General features: G+C 36.9%; 1 protein-coding gene across 1 annotated transcript; it reads left to right on the plus strand.

Moving 5' to 3' along the window:
* Positions 1 to 4,230: 4,230 nt before the first annotated feature.
* On the plus strand, positions 4,231 to 11,026 carry LOC137747946 (uncharacterized). The gene is given in 10 exon segments (XM_068488070.1): positions 4,231 to 4,290; positions 5,521 to 5,652; positions 5,971 to 6,009; positions 6,133 to 6,270; positions 6,529 to 6,903; positions 7,403 to 7,434; positions 7,545 to 7,699; positions 9,874 to 9,899; positions 9,901 to 9,978; positions 10,341 to 11,026. Coding segments are annotated over 10 exon segments (1,260 nt in total). The 3' UTR covers positions 10,566 to 11,026.
* The last annotated feature ends 10,530 nt before the right edge of the window (positions 11,027 to 21,556 follow it).

Genomic DNA, 21,556 nt, shown 5'->3' on the forward strand with positions numbered 1-21,556 from the left:
GTTTCTTGCACTACGCGACAAAGAGGGTAGCTGCAAGACAGTCCTTCAACACATGCTACAATAGCAATGAAAACCAAAATGCTACACAATTGCATTACGCAACCCCACGGTGATTACGCAAGCAGCTTTTTGCACTGTAAGGCAACGTCACCACCGAGGGAAAATTGCGACCAAAAGGTACTACACAGTGTAAACCTGCTGCAATCTTTTGCACAGCACCACACAGTAAAAAGTGACGCACTGGAACAAGCTCTAAGCAAGCAGACCACGACAAACACAATAGCAAAAACCCACGACAAAGCACAGCAACAAGCACACGGCAAGGGTAGGAATTGTGAAAAAAAAATACAAACCCAATTGTCCTATAAATAGGGGTCAATTGCTTCCTAATGCTATAAGAGAAATGAATACCCAAATTGCAAAAGGAAAATCAAAACAAGGAAGCACATTCCAACCAAAAGAAGGAAGCAAATTCCAAGCAAAAAATGTCAAGTTTCAGCCAATTTGCACAAGCAGGACGTTTTTGGTGATAATTCGACTTTCCGGAGGAATTTTGATGCAAGGCCAATTGGAGAAGGAAGCCAAAAGGCTGATGATAGTTATATCCAAATTTCATAATTTTCCCTAAAGCCAAATGTTCTAGTTTTTCCTAGTGATGTGCAATATATGCCTGAAAAGATAAGAGATAAAGCTACGTTTCCCATATTTTTACAGAATTTTCCAGAAGAAAAATTGACCTCAAACTTGGCCTTCAAGTCAGATGACGTGTTTCCCAAACCAACAAGGGAAATACATGGTGTTTTTGCAACAAAAAATAGCAAAGAAAAGAAAAGGATAAAAATAAATAAATAAGGAAAGGGCTTTAAAATTTCCAAAACATCAAAGGAAAGTACCTTTCCTTGCCAAAATACAAAAAGAAATCCCTCTAAGGCAAGGACAAGCCTTCAAGTTTCCCAAAACAAGGAAAAGAGGAAAGGAAAAAAAATGAAAATCCTGCTTACCCAAGGACAAGCATTAAAGCTTTCCAACACCTTGAAGGAAATCACCAAAACTTTCCAACACTTTGAAGGAAATTACCCTCATTACCAAAATTGAAGGAGGTTCCTACCTAAGGAAGGAAAAACTTTTTTTTTCCCCTACAACCACTAGGAAAAATTCAAAATACACCAAATTTGTTTTGTCAAAAGTTATGGAAAATCAATACCACAAAAAGTATATGCCAATTTATCCATTTCCAAAATTTCTTTCAAGATCAAGCCTCTATGGCCAGAAAAAAAAAATTCATTTCTTTTAAGATCAAGCCTTTACAGCCCTTGAAGGAAAAATTTCATTTCTTTCAAGAAAGCCTCTACGGCCCTTGAAGAAAATTTTCATTTCTCTCAAGATCAAGCCTCTACGGCCCTTGAAGAAAATTTTCATTTCTTTCAAGATCAAGCATCTACTGCCCTTGAAGAAAAATAGCATTTTCATTCAAGACCAAGCCTCAAATAGCCCTTGAAGAAATATTTCGTTCAAGAAATATGCCTCAACCGGCCTTGATGAAATTCATCATGTCAATTCAAGAAATACGCCTTTATGGCCTTTGAAGAAGCAAACTAATTCAAGATCAAGCCTCGACGACCCTTGAGTTGGAAAATTCACATTGCAGGACTTCGAAACACATTTCCTACATGTGACAAGCACATGTAAATTTCGTTGCATACAAAAGGTGCATCACAAAGCCCCACGTGGCAAATGACCTATCACAAATAGACAAGTCATCAATGACATGTGGCACAAATCAAGTAAAGGAAGTGTAAAACATTCCCAAAATTCGGCAAAAGGGAGAAAAATCCCTCTTAAAATCGGCAAAGGACCCAAAATCTCTCAAAACCAAATGGAAAGCCAAATCATCTTCACAAAATAAGCAAGAATTGAAGATTGCTCACAAATAGGCAATATGGCTTATAAATTTCAGCCAATATGAAGAAAGTGGCTGAAATTAAGACATAAAACATACCTAAATTCTCCCATGGACGAATCAAGACACATATCAAGGCCAAATCCATCCAAAGGCATGACTTTGGAAGTCTATAAATACAAGAAGCCAAGACACACAAAGGGGTCGAAAATTACACATTGAGAAGAACCTCTGCACAAATCTTTGAAGACTAATACGTTGCTAAAGCTTTCTTCGAATAACGTATAACCAAAGCCGAAGCTTTCTTTCAAGCAAAGTCGAAGCACTCGCTTGAAGAATCAACAAGCACTTGTGCCGATTCCTTCAAGACTTTGTTGCAAGCTCAAAACTTGTAACGACGTTCGTTTCAAGATCAAGTTGCCAAAACACTTGAATCAATGAAATCCTGCATCAACATCACCCTTTGCCACAACGTTGAGGTGAAGACCACCCAAGCATCGTTTCAAGCTCAAAACTTGAAACAATCGTTCAATTGTTCTTCCGAAATCAAGTCATCGCGACCCTTGGATCAACAATCTTAGCATCTACATCAAATTTGAAGACTGAATCAGAGCAAAATTGTAAACAGAGATTGTAACCTACAAATTCAAATCAATACAAATCTACTTTGTACACGTGTTCTAGTTTCATTCGTTATAGAATTTTCGTGTTTGCAACTTTTGTTGAACAACATAATCACCCTCGTAAAGAAAGAATATGCCCATATGCTACCATCCTAATGAAAAATCACAGCCTCACAAGCCACTAAAGTAGATTTGGCTGAAGAATTGAGGATTCCACTTAGGTTGGCTTATGAGTTAATAAGCAACCAAGCAGGTGGAAGATAATCTTTGGGATATATTAAGCAGGACCAAAAAAATTATCTTCCAATTGTGAGGCAAAAGAAAATGGCATATGGAGAAGTTGGACTCGTGCTACAAAACTTTTCCAAACAAATATCGGAAAACCTATCATTCTTTTATGAACGACACTTGAACAAAAAGGATCAAATAGCAAACATGTTTTGGGCAGACCCAAAAATGATAATTGATTATAGATTTTGGAGATGTTGTAAGTTTTGATACAACTTATAAAGTCAATGAGTTGGATCGACCATTTGCAATGTTTGTTGGCTTTGTATTTAGAGTAGCCTTAATGTATGACAAGACCGCTGCTTCATTTAGTTAGTTATCTAAGAAATTTTTGAAGGCAATATGTAGCAGGGCTCCAAGAATTATTTTTATCGATCAAGATCCTACGATAGCTAAGGCCATTTTAGAAGGGATGCCTCAAACTTACCATAGACTTTGTTTGTGGCATCTGATGCAGGATGCTTGTAAGAGTATGAATGCTCAGTTCAAAGGTGAGGGAAGGAGTTCACAATGCTTTGAATGTTTTTTTACAAAATTGAGGAGAAAGATGAGTTTTTAGCTGCTTGGAATTGTATGTTTGATGAGTATGATGCACATAAGAATGGCTAGTTAGCCACTGCTTCTAAGATTAGAAAGAAATGGGCTTACGCATATGTGAGGTCGGTATGGTTGACAGGAATATGAAGCACACAAATTAGTGAAAGTTTTAATGCAACATTGAAAAATTATTTGAAGTCAGGTCTCAATATTGTTCAATTTTTCACAAACATTGTGAGGGTTCTTATTGATACTAGGTACAAGGAATGGGAAGCGGAGTATGACCTACAATTCAGAATTGTGCATGTCAAATTTGACATCAAAATGTTGCAATAAGCTAGAGAAGTTTACATGAAAGTGATTTCCAAATTGTTTCAAGATTAGCTTGAACAATCTATTGAATTGTCAATAACTAATTGTGTTGCTAAAGGTGATATCTTTGTATACACGGTTGAACTAGATGATAAGTCTAAGAAGCGTAAGGTGAAAAGGGAAGGATCTACTGTTTCTTATAACTGTAGGCTATTAGAGATGAAAGGTATTCTGTGTAGTCATGCTATTAAAGTTCTTAGAGAAGTCATGCTTATCAAAGAAATTCTTGAACAATATATATTGAACAGGTGGAGAAAGAAGCAAAAGTTGAGAGTGTGGTGGACATGTGTGCGTGAGATTCAAGTAGAGCCTAAATTGCATCACGGTTCCAGATATAGGTCCTTGTGTTATGTATGCACTAGATTATCAACAAGAACATCTGAGAATGAAAAGGCATAGGAACTATTGAATGAGCAAGCAAATAAATTGTCAAAAATGGTTGAAGACCTATTGCTTCTGGAAGTGACTGATGATGCACATGAGAAAAGGCATACCAATTGTAATAGCTAGATGGCCAGTTGCTTGGAGAATGTTGATCTTGTCATTCCAAAAGGGCTTAAGAAGAAAGAGGTGTCTCATCAATACCAATGCTACTGATCTATTACTTTTTCGAGTGAAAACATTCCACAAATATGAATTTGCTTTGAACTTATGTCTATTTATAAAAGTATTTCATTGATTCAATTAACCAAAAACAGAGCATTTTGTACAAATCCCTTCATGAATTAGTGTAGACAGGAAAAATATGAATAACCTACATTCACTAAATTCTTGTGCTGCATCTTCGTAAATCAACAACCAAACACCCTTAAGGAAAAATCTAAACTTCAAGGGGTCCATGCCAGACTCTTCTATGCACCGTTTCCCTCTCTCTCCATCTTCCTCAAAGGCAAAGATCCCACAATGGTGATCATCCTGCAAGGCTCAGATGATGATTTTGTTTTCTTCAGAATTTTTGGAGAAAGGAGACGAAATGAAAATGGGTATGCATAGAAACTCGTGAAGCAACGAAGAGGAAATTGGATGGCAACATCTTTTGGTTAGTTGGAGAAAAGAGCCAGAGGAGAGTGGAAGGTTTCAGAGGAAAAAAACATGGCGCTAGAGTGAATTGAAAATGCGCTCGAGGAGAGTAAAAAGGAGCTGAACATGACCTTGTTTTGCGTGAAATTTTTTTAACATTTAAATTCACTTTCTGGTGGCAGGATGAAATTGGAAGGTTGACATCTTTTGATCAGTTGGATCTGCATGCTGGGATCCTAATCCCTTTTTTCTTCTCTTGAATGCCACAAACAATACAATTTTATTGATTCTAATTAGCAAAAATTTTAATTTCTGTCTCTTCCTAGCTAAGTCTGGCTCATTACTGTTTATAAAATTAAGATATATACTAATTTAGCTAGCATGTTGGACTTAGGTGTTTCCATTTTTTTAAATTTTTTTTTGAACAAATAGTATTATTTACACCAAGAAGGAGATGTGATTAGTCTGACCATGAATTAGCAATAATATGGTTCAAATTCATTTTTAACGAGAATCAAACTTAAAATCTTTTATTTGTGAAGAAGAATCTTATTATATCGTAATACTAATTAACATTTTTTTTTATTAAAATAGCTCAAAAACTTCATTCAGCAGGCGGTTGGATTTGCTCCTTTTCATCCCAGCCATTTTTCTCATTATAAAAGAAGGAATCTTATATTTTTATTATTTCAAGTGAAAATATGAGATTGTGAGCGACGAACGAGACACATCCAACTCTGTAAGACTCTGTACGTTATGGCCACAGCTACCTCCCAATAGGAGGAAGAAGTGGCGGCGGAACTGGAAGCCGTACAATCAGTCTACGGGGGCGATTGAGTGGTTCTCCAATCCTACCCTCCCCATCTCCACCTCCATATCAAACCTCGCACCACCTATGTTGCTTCACAACAGGTCCTTCCCCACATACTCTTTACTGCTTGCTTCTTTCTTATCACTCTCTTTCAAAATTTGGATTGAATTCTGTTTGGTTGCTGAGAAAGTCTGGGAAAATCTGATGAAAGAAACAAAAGAGCACTTTTTTTGTATTTTATGCTTTCTGAAAGTTTCTCAGCTGCCAAACAGCGATTTGCGTTTCAATTTGTTTGATTGCGTAGTTTGTTAGCGTAGAGGTCGAGCTGGTGGAGCAAAAGTTTAGTTTTTTATTGCAAAGCTGCAATCTTTTCCTTCTTTGTTTTTGCTTCAATGGTGAAAATCTCTTATTGCTTGTAGTTTGTGGAAGCTGTCATGGGAATTCGAGCAGATTCTCAGGTGAAGATTAATATGAAAATAATATTCTTTATGCATTCATCATTTGCTATAGGCTTGGTTTAATCTCTTATCTTTTCAGTTTCCTACCAAGTTTTCTGTTTTTGGTTCTCTCTTCTTTGTTAGTATCTGAATGAACTGCCACATATTGATCTTATAGATTCAAAGGGTCTTGATTTTCAAAGGCAAAAACATCTAACAAATTCGATAAGGGACAGAGCATGGGAACTCTCGTCTTGTTTAATGCTTGTGGTAATTTGTGAGGTAATTGCTGCTCTAGCCAACTTCGCAAAAACTGTTTGACATACGAATACATTGCTCCTTTGTGACACTGTCAAAAAGTTTAGATAAACTCTGCACATTATGTAGCTCCTGCAATCTGCATCCTCATGAGTGTTTAAATATCGGTCTTATGGTAGCTCGTGGTTTTTATCCCTTCCCGATGTAGAGATATATTCACCATTTGTGAACACTCCCGGACTTTCATATTCAGGAGACTGATACATTAAGATATGTGTTCAGGAAGCAGTGGAGAAGCTCTCTGTTATGAATCGCCCTGATGGAGACTGTCCATTGTGTTTGTATCCTTTGGTCCCAGAAGATGAGCAGAAAAATGCTTTGCCATTTATGAAGTTGATGTCTTGTTTCCATTGCTTCTCTAAATATATATATATATATTGGTGTCAGATTACATTTAAGGGTTTCGGTTTTAAATTTTGTTCTCCCTTTTTTGTTTTAAAATGTGGCACTGAGTGCATTATTAGGTGGTGGAGTTGGCTTCAAAAAGAAGAAAAAAGAAATACCAGTGATTCATCAAGTGCACATCTGCATCGAGACGTGAGAAACCATAAAAGTATACTTGAGTCACAGTTGTTTGGTAGTAGGTTGAATTCTAGAGCTTGAGGAGATCATTGGGCAATTTACTTCAACTTTATATGGGATTCTTGTAATACGGTTGGTTTTGCAAAGAGAAGAAGCCTTACCAAAAATAAAATGTACTTATAAAAGAGCATCAAGAGAATATTTAATACAAAATACAAGCTTAAGAATATGTAAACATCAAGATATGGATAGAATAAGTTGAATGAGTCCATAGCTGTGTAATTGATTGGATGAACTTAGGTCCTGCATCTCAAAAATTAATGTCTGATCTAACAACTGACACATAAGTTCTTATCTTGGATCTGCATAAGAAAACATATAGTTGTAACAACCCACGTCCCTTAAAAGAAGGGGAAGAAGGTGGTGTGTGGACAGTATGCATTCTCATGTTGATGTTTCAAACTTTCAAAGTAGCATGATTCGTAAGGATTACTTGAGAATTGGGATAGGATATCTGGAAGAGGCTTATGGAAGGCTTTTGTATTTATTACTTATTACTTTGTTATTGTTACAGTTTACATTCATGACTGGCAAGATTTTTGTAATGTAGGCATAAGCTGAAGCATGGTCTTGATAAAAGTATGTGGGATCCCAGAATGCCCATGTAGGTATGTGTTGAATTTTGGATTAGTTGATTGCTAATGAGTAATGAGTAGGTTCAGATCAGGGACAAATAGTTTCATTTGTGAATTGGATACAGAGAAGGGATATGCTTATGTTAATTGGGTGATTGGGAATCAGTTGTGGCAATTTATACATTACTGTATTTGTACTGGTAGACTTTCTGCCTTTGTGAATGACTACCCACCTGGTTTGTTTGGTTGCCCAAGCGGTCTCCACAAAGGAGTTCATCCTCTTTCAGTTCTGTTTATCTAGTCATGGTGGTGCTTAGCCGGTTGATCCATAGCGCACCTTAGAGGGTGGTTCTCTTATGGGTTTGATGTGGTCTCTAGTACTGCAAGATCTATTCAGATTTCACATGCGTAATTAAAAGATGATACGATTTTTTCAATTGTGCAAATTGGGAAAAATAATGTATTTGAGGTGTCTTATTTTATGAGTCAAAGATGTATTGGGTCTAAGGTTTAGATGGATAAGACTGAAATCTTCAAAAGAAAACTAGGCCTTTTAGCCAAAATACTTATGAGATTGTCATAACTCCTCATTTTGGTCCCTGAGATTTAAAATCGTTAGAAGTGGTCCTAGAAATTGTCAACCGTCCCATTTTGGTCCCTCAATGAAAAATCTCCGTTGAAATGAAGAAACCACTAGTTCAAAGGGGAGGGGTTAATTTGACAAAAATACTCTCTATTTAGCAGAGATTTCTCACAGAAGGACCAAAATGATTGACGGTTGACAATCTCATGGACCATTTCTGTTGGTTTTAAATCTCAGGGACCGAAGTGAGGAGTTGTGCCAATCTCATTGACCAGCATGCGGCCCCTGTCCTCTAGTGAAAGATACTCCTGGTACCTCAAAAACCTATGATACTCTACTTCTTCCTTTGCCTTATGTTCGTTCCCTTAGATAAAAAGCCTAAAATCTATTCCAGACTCCAGTTGCACGAGATATTGCTGATTTCTGCTGATCGGGAGTGCAGAGTTAGCTCTCTGCTTCTTTACGTAAACAGGTTCGTTTTTGGTCTTTCATTTGAAATTCAAATATGGAAAGGATAGAGAAGTGTGTGGTAGGAAAGAAAACTTAAGGGGAACCTTAATGTTTTATCTAGGTTATCTATGTAATATGTCTGTTTTGGTTCCGGTCATGGAAAACTTTACAAGAGGCTTTCTTCAGGTGAGTTGGCTAACGAACCTGAATTTCACTTGGTTGGTTGAGATAACTTGTGTTTCCCTCACCAATTATTATGTGTAGACTGTAGAGGAATCAATTATGGACTTGTTTGTTGGCTTGTAAATATGGAAGTTTTTTGGCGGCTGAAGCACACAGGAAGTGACGGTGACTCATGTGTGGGCTTGTGGAGAAGTGTCTGAAAGGATTTGGAGGTTTATATAGAATATTTGGCCGGTATGCAAGGGAAGTGATATTGACTTTGCATCCAAGTTTGTTTCTGGTAGGATGCTTTGCATTGTATGGGATAAAATTGCCCTGATACGGACTCTTTCAGTCAGATTGGGGGTACGGTTTAGTTGAATCTTGCTTTTGTTAGAAGTTCTAGTGAGCAGAGATTGAAATGGTTGATAGTTTCTTGGAAGCTCTACATGGTTTTAGAGTTGGTGGTGACTGGACGCTCTGAAATGCACTTAATGAAGTGTTTGATGTGCGTTCTTTTCGTTGAGATTTATTGGATAAAATCTGTTGTACTATTGCATGGAAGCAGTTCTAGTGTGCAGATCCTTCGAGGGTGGTGTTTTCTTGTGGATAAGTTCTTCAAGGAGGATTCTTGCCTCAAAAACTTGAAAAAGAAAAACAGGATGAGGTTAGTGTTGGAGCTTTGCAGCTTCGATTTCTATTATGTATGGGCAGTGGTATGGGAAATATATATATATATATATATATATTTTTTTTTTTTCTTTTTTAGTGGTATGGGAGATTTGTAAGACAGGAGAATCGGGTTACTGGTATTGTCCATTCTTAAAGTACCCAAAAATCGTGATGGCCCAAGTATTATAGTTTTCGCTTAGTTGTGGTAGGCGCATAGGTGGTGCCTTTGGTGGTGTTCAACACTCGTGCATTTAAGGGTGTGCTTGTTACATGCTTTTGTGTAGATTAAGGATAGCCCACTGTCCTCTTTTTTTATCCTATGATAGGTTTTCTTTCTTCTATTATTTTTTTACTATTATTATTATTATTATTATTATTATTATTATTATTATTATTATTATTTATTTATTTATTTATTTATTTTAATATTCTGTCACGTATTTATGGGCCACGTCACCTGTGAAGCTCGCTTAGTAAACTTTATGGTTTTTAAGAAAATATAATTCCTAAATAATGATGATTTGTTGTTACAAAAATGTGGAGCTTTGGAAGAAAGTATGGGAAACTGCCCCCGTCTGCCGTAAAGTTTTTCATACCCAGGACTTGGAGCACGTGCTTCACTTGGTTGATAATCACTCCTCTCAATTGGTATGGTATCCAACCACAAATTATATTTCTGCAGATGAATGTTTCGGCATTCTGGTATAGGGGAAACTGTTTTTTTCCTTTTCAAATCAATGTTTTAAATTTGTATTTAGTATTGAAGGGCAAATTTATCAGTTTCTGTTATGTCACTGCAATTCTACCCCGCCATTTAATCCATTATCAGAAAGGATGGTGCATGTATAATTGATAAAGGTTCTGTCGTGATTCATTCAGGTTGTGTCGAGTCATTTTACTTCATACTGATGCTGAACTCTTACTTTGAAATGCATGAAGAACAGAAATATGATTTATGGCCATTTGAAAGTTTTGAATAATTGCATGTGTCCAGCTGAGGATGGTAGTAGAACGTGAATGTCCCAAGGCAAAATTTTGAGGCCCGATTGAAGTTACAACAAGAAAACTGTGGTTTAATCGAACCTAAAAAAGATCTTGTCGTGTTGCCTGGTATGGTACTTCCACCACCACCAATCTCACCATTAGTCTCCGGGGCCGACAAAGAATCTACTAAGCAGCAACAAATCTTAATATGGTATCAGAGCAGTGATCCTAATCGACTTGCTTCTGAGTAGTTTCTTGAGACATCTGTGAGCTTTTCCTAATTCTCTATCATGGCTGAAGAGAGTTCAGTGCATGGCGAAGAAGTTAGCTCACATGTTGCGCCATCTTCATTTCATTTAGATGTTGATGTCAACCCAAATCAACGTCTTAGTTCTGTCTTACTAAATGAGTTCAGTTATCTTCCCTGGGAGATAGCAGTCACTCTTGCCTTGGGAGGACGATTGAAACTTGGTTATGTTAATGGTGTTATTCCAGCGCTTGATGTGTCCTCATCAAATTACAATGATTGGTTGTGCAAGGACTAGTTGGTCATGTCATGGCTACTCAATTCTATGGATCGAAAGATTGCAGAAATTTTCAGCTATGCTGAATCCTTCTGCATCATTTGGAAAAATCTCAAAGAAATGTATGGGAATTAGAATAATGCAGCTTGAGTGTTCCAATTAAAAAAGGATATTGTTGGTCTACAACAGGAAGGAACTCATTTGTGCAGTACCTTGGGAAGTTAATCACCATGTGGAACGAGTTGAATGTCTATCAGCCACACACCATTAACGCCGCTATGCTGACCAAGAGAGCTAAGGAAGACAAAATATTTCAACTTCTTGTGAGTTTAAGTCCTGAATATAAAGATCTTAGGAGTCATGTCCTCATGAATCCTGATCTTCCCTCATTCTCAAGTGTGTGTGCCACGATTCAAAGGGAAGAAACTCACAGAAAAATCATGACTATGGAATTAAAGGCAAATATACCAGAAGCTAGGGTATATCTCTTTACCCACAGAACTAGTGAAAAGAGGGGCTACAAAGGAAAGAAACCTATTGTAAAATGTAGTTACTGTGATACTGGTGGACATACACGAGATCATTGTTGGATTCTACACCCTGAACTAAGGCCCAAGTTTTCTAGGGACAACAACAAGGGTTTCCTTAAGGGTTCACACAACTCAACCTACAAGGCAAATCATACCGCCACCACTCATTCCGAGGGAGTACAAAAGTTCACCTCCAATCCAGCCACCCTGATCAATGAATTTGCTGCATTCCTCCACAAGAAACAAGGTCATGGAGACAATGAAGGATTAACTAGTCAAGGTGACAACAAATAAGGTGCTATACTCGAGCAGTTTGCTGGTTTTTTGGCTGAAAAAGAAGGTGTGACACAACAAGATATTCCAGGTATCGTACAATCCTTCTCAACTGCTCTTAAAGTAGGTAATGTGCATGATTATTGGATTATAGATTCAGGAGCTACTGATCATATTACTAACAAGTCTACAAATCGACATAATTTTGAAAAACTCTCATGTCCATCTCAAGTGTCAGTTGCTAATGGCAAGGGTGCTATGGTTGTAGGGACAGGGAAAACACATTTGATTTCTAGTAATGTCGAGTCTGAGGCTCTTTATGTTCCCTCATTCCTTTTTCAGCTCTTATCGGTTGGAAAAATCACAAACTTATTGAACTGTCTTGCTATTTTCTCCCCAAAAAATTGTGGTTTTTCAGGATATCACCACCAAGAAGACGATTGGTGAATGTTTTTTCTTAAATGGTCTCTACTACCTTTCCAAGCATGTCCAAATTCCCAAGGTTTTCCAAGTCACTTCAAGCCTAGTTCAAGAACAACAACTTTGGCATCAACGACTTGCACATCCTTCTGATAAAGTTCTGTCTTTTTTGTTTCCAAACCTATGCAAAGTTACAAGTTCCTGTGATGTTTGTCACTTCTCTAAGTCCACTAGATTACCTTTCACTTTCTCCTTGTCTAGGGCTAGTAATCCTTTTGAAATCGTGCATTCTGATGTTTGGGGACCAGTCCTAGAGTCCTTTGACGGATACAAATATTTTGTAACTTTTGTAGATGATTTCACAAGGATCACTTGGTTGTATCTTTTGAAATTAAAAGTGAAGTGCTGGAAGTTTTTCAAGATTTTCATAGACTTGTAAACACACAATTTGCTTCAAAAATTCATGTCTTACGATCAGATAATGGCTCCGAATATATGTCCCATAACATGTCTCACTATCTAAGGACACATGGTATATTACATCAAACTAGTTGTGTTGGAACACCTCAACAAAATGGGGTAGCAGAAAGGAAGAATAGAGATTTACTTGAAAAAACTAGAGTTCTTATATTTCACTCGAATGTGCCTAAAAATTTTTGGTCCCAAGGTGTTCTTACTGCTGCATATCTCATCAATAAATTTCCTAGTAAGATATTGAACTTTAAATCACCTTATGAGGTCTTGAAAGATAGACAGATCAATCTATCCCATTTGAGAGTTTTTGGATGTACATGCTTCGTTCACATTCAAGCACCAAATCGTGACAAACTAGATCCAAGGGTTGCCAAATGTGTTTTCCTAGACTATTCATCCACTCAAAAGGGTTACAAATGCTACAATCCAACAACTAGGAAAATAGTTGTTTCAAGAAATGTGAAATTTGAAGAAACCATGCCTTACTTTACTTAACCTCTGGACTATTCTAGAGAGGGGGAAAATTTGCTTGATTTGTTCCCAATACCATATCCAAGTGAAGAGGATACAACAGATATTTCAAGGGACCAGGTATTGAATGAGGTTAATTCTCGCAACTTGCAGATTCTCCACCTGTGGTCCCTGAAGAACCTATCTCATCAGAACCCTCAAGTAGTCCTTCCAACCAAGAAACTGCTCAATTGCCAGCAACTCAATCTCCCACAGTTTGTCAAAATCCTCCCCATGAGAGGAAACTTCCATCCAAGTTACATGATTATGTAACTTACAATGCCAGGTATCCCTCGACTTCTGCTATTAATTACAGTAAAGTTTCATCCTCCTTTGTTGCATTTCTCAGTGCAATTATTGAAACCTATGAACCACAAAGCTTTCAAGAAGCAAATCTACACAGTGAGTGGAGAGCTGTTATGGTAGAAGAGCTTCAAACTCTTTATGAAAACAACACCTGGACTATAGTGAAACTTCCCAAAGGAAAGAAGGCTGTGGGAAGTCGTTGGTATGCAAGACCAAGTTCCATTTAGATGGCACGATTGAAAGGAACAAGGCTCGTTTGGTTGCTCGAGGATTTACTCAAACCCATGGAGTGGATTACAAGGAGACATTTGCTCCTGTGGCAAAGATGAACACTGTGAGGGTGTTGTTATCTGTTGCCATTAACAATGCATGGCCTCTTTTTCAAATGGATGTTAAAAATGCTTTTCTGCATGGTGAGCTTGAAGAAGAAGTTTTCATGAAACTGCCTCCAGGTCATCCTCAATCAAACAATCCACAAATGGTGTGCAAACTTCATAAATCCATTTATGGTCTCAAGCAAAGTCCACGTGCATGGTATGCCAAGCTCAGTCATGTTCTAGAAAGAGTTGGTTTTTGTCGGAGCAATGTTGATTCTTCCTTATTTGTGCGATCAAGCACATCGGGTAAACTTGTGGTGCTTATTTACGTTGATGATCTCATTGTGACAGGTGATAATATGTTAGAGATTAGTGCTCTTAAACAATATCTCAATCACAAGTTTGCTATCAAGGATCTTGGCATTCTTAAATATTTTCTAGGGATCGAGATGGCACACTCTCACAAGGGTTGTTTTCTAAATCAACGCAAGTATGTTATTGATCTTTTTCATGAGGCCAACATGACAGATTGTAAACCTGCTTGCACACCTTTGAATAGTAACTTGAAGCTGCAATATCACGGTGATCTCATTCCCAATATAGAGTACTATCAGAGTTGGTCGGCAAACTCATTTATTTAACTATCACTCGTTCTGATATAGCATATGCCGTGAGTCTTGTTAGCCAGTTTATGCATGCTCCAAGCATGGATCACATGAAGATTGTTCATCGTGTGCTTCGATATCTGAAAGGCTTCATTGGTAAAGGGATTCTCATGCGCAACAATAATCACACTCATATCTCATGATATACAGATGCAGATTGGGCGGGGAACGTTCTTGATCGCAAGTCTATCACTAGTTTCTGCACCTTCGTAGGAGGTAACCTAGTCACCTAGAAGAGCAAGAAACAAAGCGTGGTTGCATGTTTTAGTGCAGAAGCAGAATACCGTGCTATGGCTTCGACTGCTTGTGAACTTATTTCGCTTAAAAATCTGTTATTGGACTTGGGGTTTCCTCATCAGCAACTTATGTTTCTCTACTGTGATAATCAAGCTGCGATGCACATAGCATCAAATCCTGTCTTCCATGAGCGAACTAAACACATTGAAGTTGACTGCCACTATGTTCTAAATCAAGTCCAGTCCAAGATGATTGATACACACTTCTTCATAGTCATGATCAACTTGCAGATATCTTCACCAAAGGATTATCGTTTGCTACTTTCCATCACCTCTTGTCCAAGCTTGGATTAATCGACCCGTTTGATCCAGCTTGAGGGGGAGTATTGGAAGAAGATCTAGTCTAGTCATCTGTCATTTACCCTAGTTGGCAGGTAGCATGGATGTATGCATGGGGTGCTATCTAACAACTTGAGTATTGCTGTCATTCTCACTAATTCAAGGGATTGCTGATCTTGCTTTAGTTGTTAGCCTAGTTGCTGCCCTTGCTTTAGTTGTTAGGTGATTAGGTGTAAATCAAGGAAGGAAGATTGTTTTTTGTTCCTTGTTTTTCTCTTCTTCCCATGCTCATATATATGAGCTATCTTGGTACTTTGTTTCTTCATAATAGAAAATACACCTTCAAATCTCAATAGAAATAAAGAAAGAAAAATAGAGGAGAGAAAAGATAAAATGGAAATACCTAGCTGTTCTCTCTGTACGTTAATCGTCATTTTTATCGTCTCTGTACGAAAATGCTGAGTTTTTGTGTTTAAGTTCACTCAAATTTGGGTGTGAAATTTCAAGGTATAAAATTACAGTTTCTCTCCATGTGAGAGCTTTTCTCTCCTCTGTGAGACTTTCTTACTGTCGTGTGATTGGTTTTCGTTCTCTCCATTTGGCTTTGGCGCTGGACCTAGCTTTGGCTAAGGTCGATGACAACCCTATGAATTTCCTTGTGGTTTGTGCTTTCTTTGTTTTCATTTTTTCTTCCTCTTCCTGGTGCCTGCATGTTTTCCTTCCCCATCTATGCAATATGCACGATCTACTCTCATTTTGCCTTTGATTTCACCATCCTAGGCCCTATTCCCTAATCCCCCCATTTCCTCCATCCACTTTGACCCTTTCCCCTTCGTCATCTTCCTCAGTTGGCTCCATCATCTCTCTCTTCATTTCGGATTGGGTACCGCCTTTACTTACTGCATTTTGTGAAGGATCTTTGGGAGGGTGTGTAAGGTTTAGCTTGGGTATCCGTAGCACCACCCTTGTTGAACCTTGTTGGTCACTCCTGTTGCTCGCCCTTGTCATCAATGTTGTTCATGGATTCTTTCTACTTGCATGCTTTTTTGATCTCATGGCGGCTATCTTGGTGCTGATCTTTGGAGGATGATGTGACCAATGTCCTCACCAATTATCCCTTTCGCTTCCATCATCTTCCTTAGTTGGCTCCATCATCTCTCTCTTCGTTTCGAATTGGGTACCTCCTTTACTTACTGCATTTTGTGGCGGATCTTTGGGAGGGTGTGTAAGGTTTAGCTCGGGTATCCACACCACCATCCTTGTTGACCTTTGTTGGTCACACCTGTTGCTCGCCCTTGTCAGCGATGTTGCTCGTGGGTTTTTTCTACTTGCATGCTTGTTTGATCTCATGGCGGCTATCTCGGTTCTGATCTTTGGAGGATGATGTGACCAATGTCCTCACCAATTATGGGTTTTTGATGGTTTGATCTTAGGTGATTGTGGAGGGTGGTTGATCGTGATGATTGTGATGTGGTTCTCTGGCGACAACGATGTCATATGTAGCTCCAGGAAGCCGAGCTGTCTAGGGTTTTTTGTGTGGTTTGTTTGTATGTGCTGATCTCCAAGGTTGGTCTTGGGCCTTTGTATTTTGTGTGTGTTTAGTATTTTGAGTACATCAATATTTTATACTAAGAGGAGGGGGAGTTCAGCTAAGCCACACAATGAAAAGCCTAATTTGGTATCGAATTCGCCATCTCCAAGATTCGAACTTAAGACCTCTCACGCCCCATAACCCTTTTACATCCTTGTTCTTTCTCTGAAGTCTCAAGTCTCACAAAAATAAAAAGGAAATAAACATACACGAATAATACTTGACTATTCAAATTATGAGCGATTCTTTCTCAAAATATTTCGTTGTTGATTCATAGAATTCCGTGTTTATGATCAGAATTTTTCATATTATAAATCACTCTGTAAAGATCTATAAATCTGAAAAAAAATCAATAAAATATGAAATCTTTATAAAAACTTATCCTCGAAACTTGCAAATATTACAAGTTATCCATTTATTTTTCCATAAAATGCCTTCTTGTTCGGACTTTAGCAAAGCCGCAACGTTAGTCTGGGAGAAGTTCATATTATGGACTTAATGTATGGTCTTGGACCAATTTTTTTTTTAGTGTGCATGTGACATAGTCCCTTAGGTCTTGTTTGGTAGATCGAATGAGATGAGTTATTTTCAATTAAATTAGACTTATAAAGTGAGAAAAATTGTATCACGGACTGGATTTGCTACAAATCTGAAAAAAGGGAAAATATGATGGGTTATGTATCCCAACCACACACATGGGTTATGTAACCCATCTCTGCCAATTCAATTATATCCCTAAGGTTCAATCCCATCCAGCCCACCAAACGGATCCTTAATATTACCGATTAATGTATTATGTTATTGTCCGATAGAAGTTCAGATTCAAAGATGCAATATTAAGTAATAAAAAACGTCTGGATGCATTGTTCTTTGATGAAAGGACGGAGGATGTACTCCAAATTACTTTTAAACTTTTTTCTAACTCTTTTTTTGTTTTGTTTCAATAGCATCAACTTTTGTGTAACTTTATAAACCAAGTGTTCATTCTTTTCTTATAATTACCAAACTAAAAACAAATACGAGTCCTTATGTATAGTTTACGACATACCCCATTACCAATTAGATGTTGACATTTCATATAGTTAAGGTGTTTCCTTAATCTTTATATTAACATTCTAATAAAAAATTAACATCAACAATTCAGAATCATCAAACTATTGTACAACACATGAATCACATCAATGAAACCAGATTAATTTATTTAAATTTTGAAATCTTGATTTAATATTTATAGACTCGTCCGAAAGATGTAACTTTTGACCTGTATTACTATGAACAACTTTACAAAAATGGCTGCAAGCTGCCGGGGACCAAATCTCAAGGACCAATTCATATTAGTGATTGCATTTTTCTTTGCTTCATCTAATTTTCTGTGGAAACACATCCACCGATTGTTGCAGATTTTCTTTGCTGCAAAATCTTGTCTGCTGGCCTACAAAACAGTTTTCAAGGTCCGCCCTTGAATTAATGCTAGCATGCAAAGGAAGTACGAAACAATGACTCAATAATTGATAAGCACTAAAAGGTATTCTTGTGTATGCCATGTATTGTGGAAACAAAATTGTCAAGTTTTCAAACAGGTTAGTGAACTAATTCAAAATGAAGGACTAGTAGTCAAAGGTTTACACGGAACTCTATTAATTGCCGTCAATTTGTTGAACAAAATTATGAAATAACACTATTTTGGCGATGGGATATGTTGGGATCTTCGAAACCCAATGTTGTCACAAAGAATGACACAAACCATTTTATTTTTACCAAATCCTTTCCTTTAGGTCTTTTGCCATTTTTATTTAATTTGAACATATTATATTACTCCTCCTTGTCTAACATAACCACATTTAAAAATGTACAATTTAATTGCATTAGGAAAAAAAAAAAAAACTATTCTACAGTCTCACTTATTTGAGAAGTTATTTATTTTCATGATTATTGCTTAGTTAGTTCATAATTTGGCATAAATTATACATGCAGATCTGCCTTGAGTGCATGAACAAGCTTGGCATCAGCCAGCTTTTTCTTGATTTCATTAACGTGAACAAAACTCTTGTTTCACATTTTTAGTCACATACATATTTAAATGAGCGTGAGTGTAATATCTATATATGAATCATATAGTTTGAGTTTGATGTGAATTCAATGCATTAGTATTATTGCGTTTGATATTTATAATACTACTATTGTACTAGTGTGAATTCAATACATTAGTACTTATGAGTAGAATATATTGAACATATATAAGCTTAAGACTCCTATATGAATTTAATATATTGATTGATTTTACACTCACTTTTTTTGGCCTAATGTAGCCGGCATAAGTAGGTATATTTTGCTAAACATTTTGTTGATACGCTACAGTACACTACTAACTCAAATCAATAGAAAAGTACGAAAAAAAATAAAAATAAAAAACAAAAGCCTGCAAAGTGAGGGACAACTGGTGGACGGTTTGAGGTACACCAACTTTTATGATATTGATTGATGCATGGGAGAATTACATTTTGAGATAACCTGATGAATGATTTAGATATACAATTTGATGATGTTGCTAAACTATTTGAAATATATGATAGGAGCATATTTAGACGATTTAGTTAGCTTGTTTTCTTATATTTATGTTGTTAGTTCATAGTTATTTTAGTATTTTAAGCTATTTTCGTGTGTTTATAGGTTCATATGGCTAAGGAAGCAAAAAGGTGCATTTTGGAGCAAAATTAGACTTGAAATGGATAGCATATGCTTGGAGCAAAAGGAATGGACAAAATTGAAGACTTAAAGATGTTAGGATTCCTAATCAAAGAAGGTTAAGGAATCCTAATCAAAAGAGGAATCCTAGTCAAAGAAGGTTTCCTATTTGAAGTAGGAAAGTTAAGCCAAGATTTCCTATTTTGGTTTAGCCTTTCCTAATCCTAAAACGGCTTATGTTTTAGCAACATTGAAGATTCCTATGCATTTTAGGACACAAACCAAGCCTTCCTTGCAACCTAATTACCCTTGCCGTGGCACACATCGCACATCACTTCCTTGCCGTGCAAGGGAAGTACCTATTTCCTATTCTATGTCACAAAATCACATTCCTTTTCACCCCATTCTCAGCTGCACCTTACATACCTTTTCTATCCCATATCCTTGCCTAATTTCAGCATTAAATCACATTCCCTTTTATACAATTTAATGCCGCAAGTTTCCTTCCCCTTTCCCTTTGATTTCTGATTTTATATCTCATTTTCCTTATGGATTTGGGGTTGAATCCTTTCCTAAACTATGTAGTAAAACTTAGGATTATTTCCCTCAAATAAATACCAATGCCGCACCCTTATTCTACCCTAATCATTCATCCATACAATCTGCCATCTTTCACAAACACTTAAGCCTTTGCCGCAGCCTTCAACCTTTCTTCCACCATTCATACACTTCCATACCTTCACCCAAACACCCATACACCATTCCCAACCTTTGCTGCACCACCCTACCAACCTAAATCCATTCACAACCCAAAAATCCTTCCAAAATCACCCAAGCACTCTTGTGCCGCAGCTTTGCATGGAAGAAGAAGAGAAGAAGAAGCCTTGGACGTTTGTGCATTCAAGTTGGAGTGTTGGAACGTTTTTAGGTGTAATCTATCTTTTGTTTTCAATGTTTAATTCAATTTTCCTTTGTTTTGTTGTGAACATGAGAGGCTAAACTCGCTTTAGCTAGGGGAGGCTTTGAAACCATGATTATATTTATGATATGAATTGATTAAGTCCAGTTGTGATTTCATAAATTGTAAATGCAATTTACTTAACCGTTTGATGGATAACTTATTCTTGTATGTTGATTAGGGAGGCCTACTTAATTTGCATTCTTGAATTTGGTGCTAGAAAATAAGGGAGTTTCACATAATCGTCACAAACTTATATTCACAAGTAGTTAAGGTTGTTTTCACAATCATGTTAAGCAGATTCCTAGCATGAGTATTATGATGTCATAGTTACAAGTGCTTTGTCAATACTTATGATTTTCATTGAACGTAATGATCTTTGATTGTATCTCTATTATGATGTCATGTAGGGAACTTTTGAAGAATGCTTTGGGTTGTCATATGATGTCATCCAATCCAATAACTTAAGGAAAATCTGAGGGTTAATTAGTGATGTCACGGTTAATCTGGGGTGTTGAGATTCATGGTTTATCGGAAAAGCAACTGGAAATCAATTTGTGTTTAAATGTATCATGTGTGGAAATTATCCTCTAGCTAGCTAATCATCCATTGTTTTTCTCAAATTCGTCCAAATTGCATTTAAGTCTTTTAGTTACTTATTTTTGTCTTAAATTCGTCCAAAACCCAATCCCCTTTACTTACTTGTTTCAAATCTGTCCTAAAGTGTGTTTTTGAGTCTTTTGAGTCAAAACCAATTCTATATTCGTCCAAATTAAGTCATAGAGTCTAAATTGAGTCTTATTGATTGTTTTGTGTTGTTTTGAGTCTTTAAGTTTGTTTTGAGTCATATAAGTTTAGTTAAGAGTCTTTGAGTTTGTTTAAGTGTTTTAAGCATATTTTTGTATCTTTGAGTCATTTTTCATTAGATTAGCAATCCCTCCTAATCCTCGGCCTAGAATGATCCCTACTTATATCCATATTACAATTGTCAAAAAGGGGGTTTAATTTGAGTGCTATTATTTATCACATCAATATATTTCTCGTAGATGGTAATTGCAGTTTAGAGAAGTAGTGAATGGAAAGATACACTACTGTGCAGTATAGTGAACGTAAAGATAGTAACTTCTATAAGGTGTAGGACATCTCAAGTTCTCACACCCACCCAAGAGTCCTACATATCATTAGAGGTGGTCCATGTCTATAGACATGATGAACATTCCCGAAGGCTCTGACCATCTCTTTTAATGACATAAAATCGCATTGAAAGAATCGAACTTCAATCATTCATCCAAAAGGTGCTTTTATATGAAGATGGTAGAACACCCAAATATATGCGAAATTAAGATATATAAGTAAAATGTTGGCTTGTTATGACCTCTCTGGAACCAGGGTAACGCAATGCATACAGCATTAT

The sequence above is a fragment of the Pyrus communis genome, chromosome 10 (assembly GCF_963583255.1).
Source record: "Pyrus communis chromosome 10, drPyrComm1.1, whole genome shotgun sequence".
NCBI lineage: Eukaryota > Viridiplantae > Streptophyta > Magnoliopsida > Rosales > Rosaceae > Pyrus > Pyrus communis.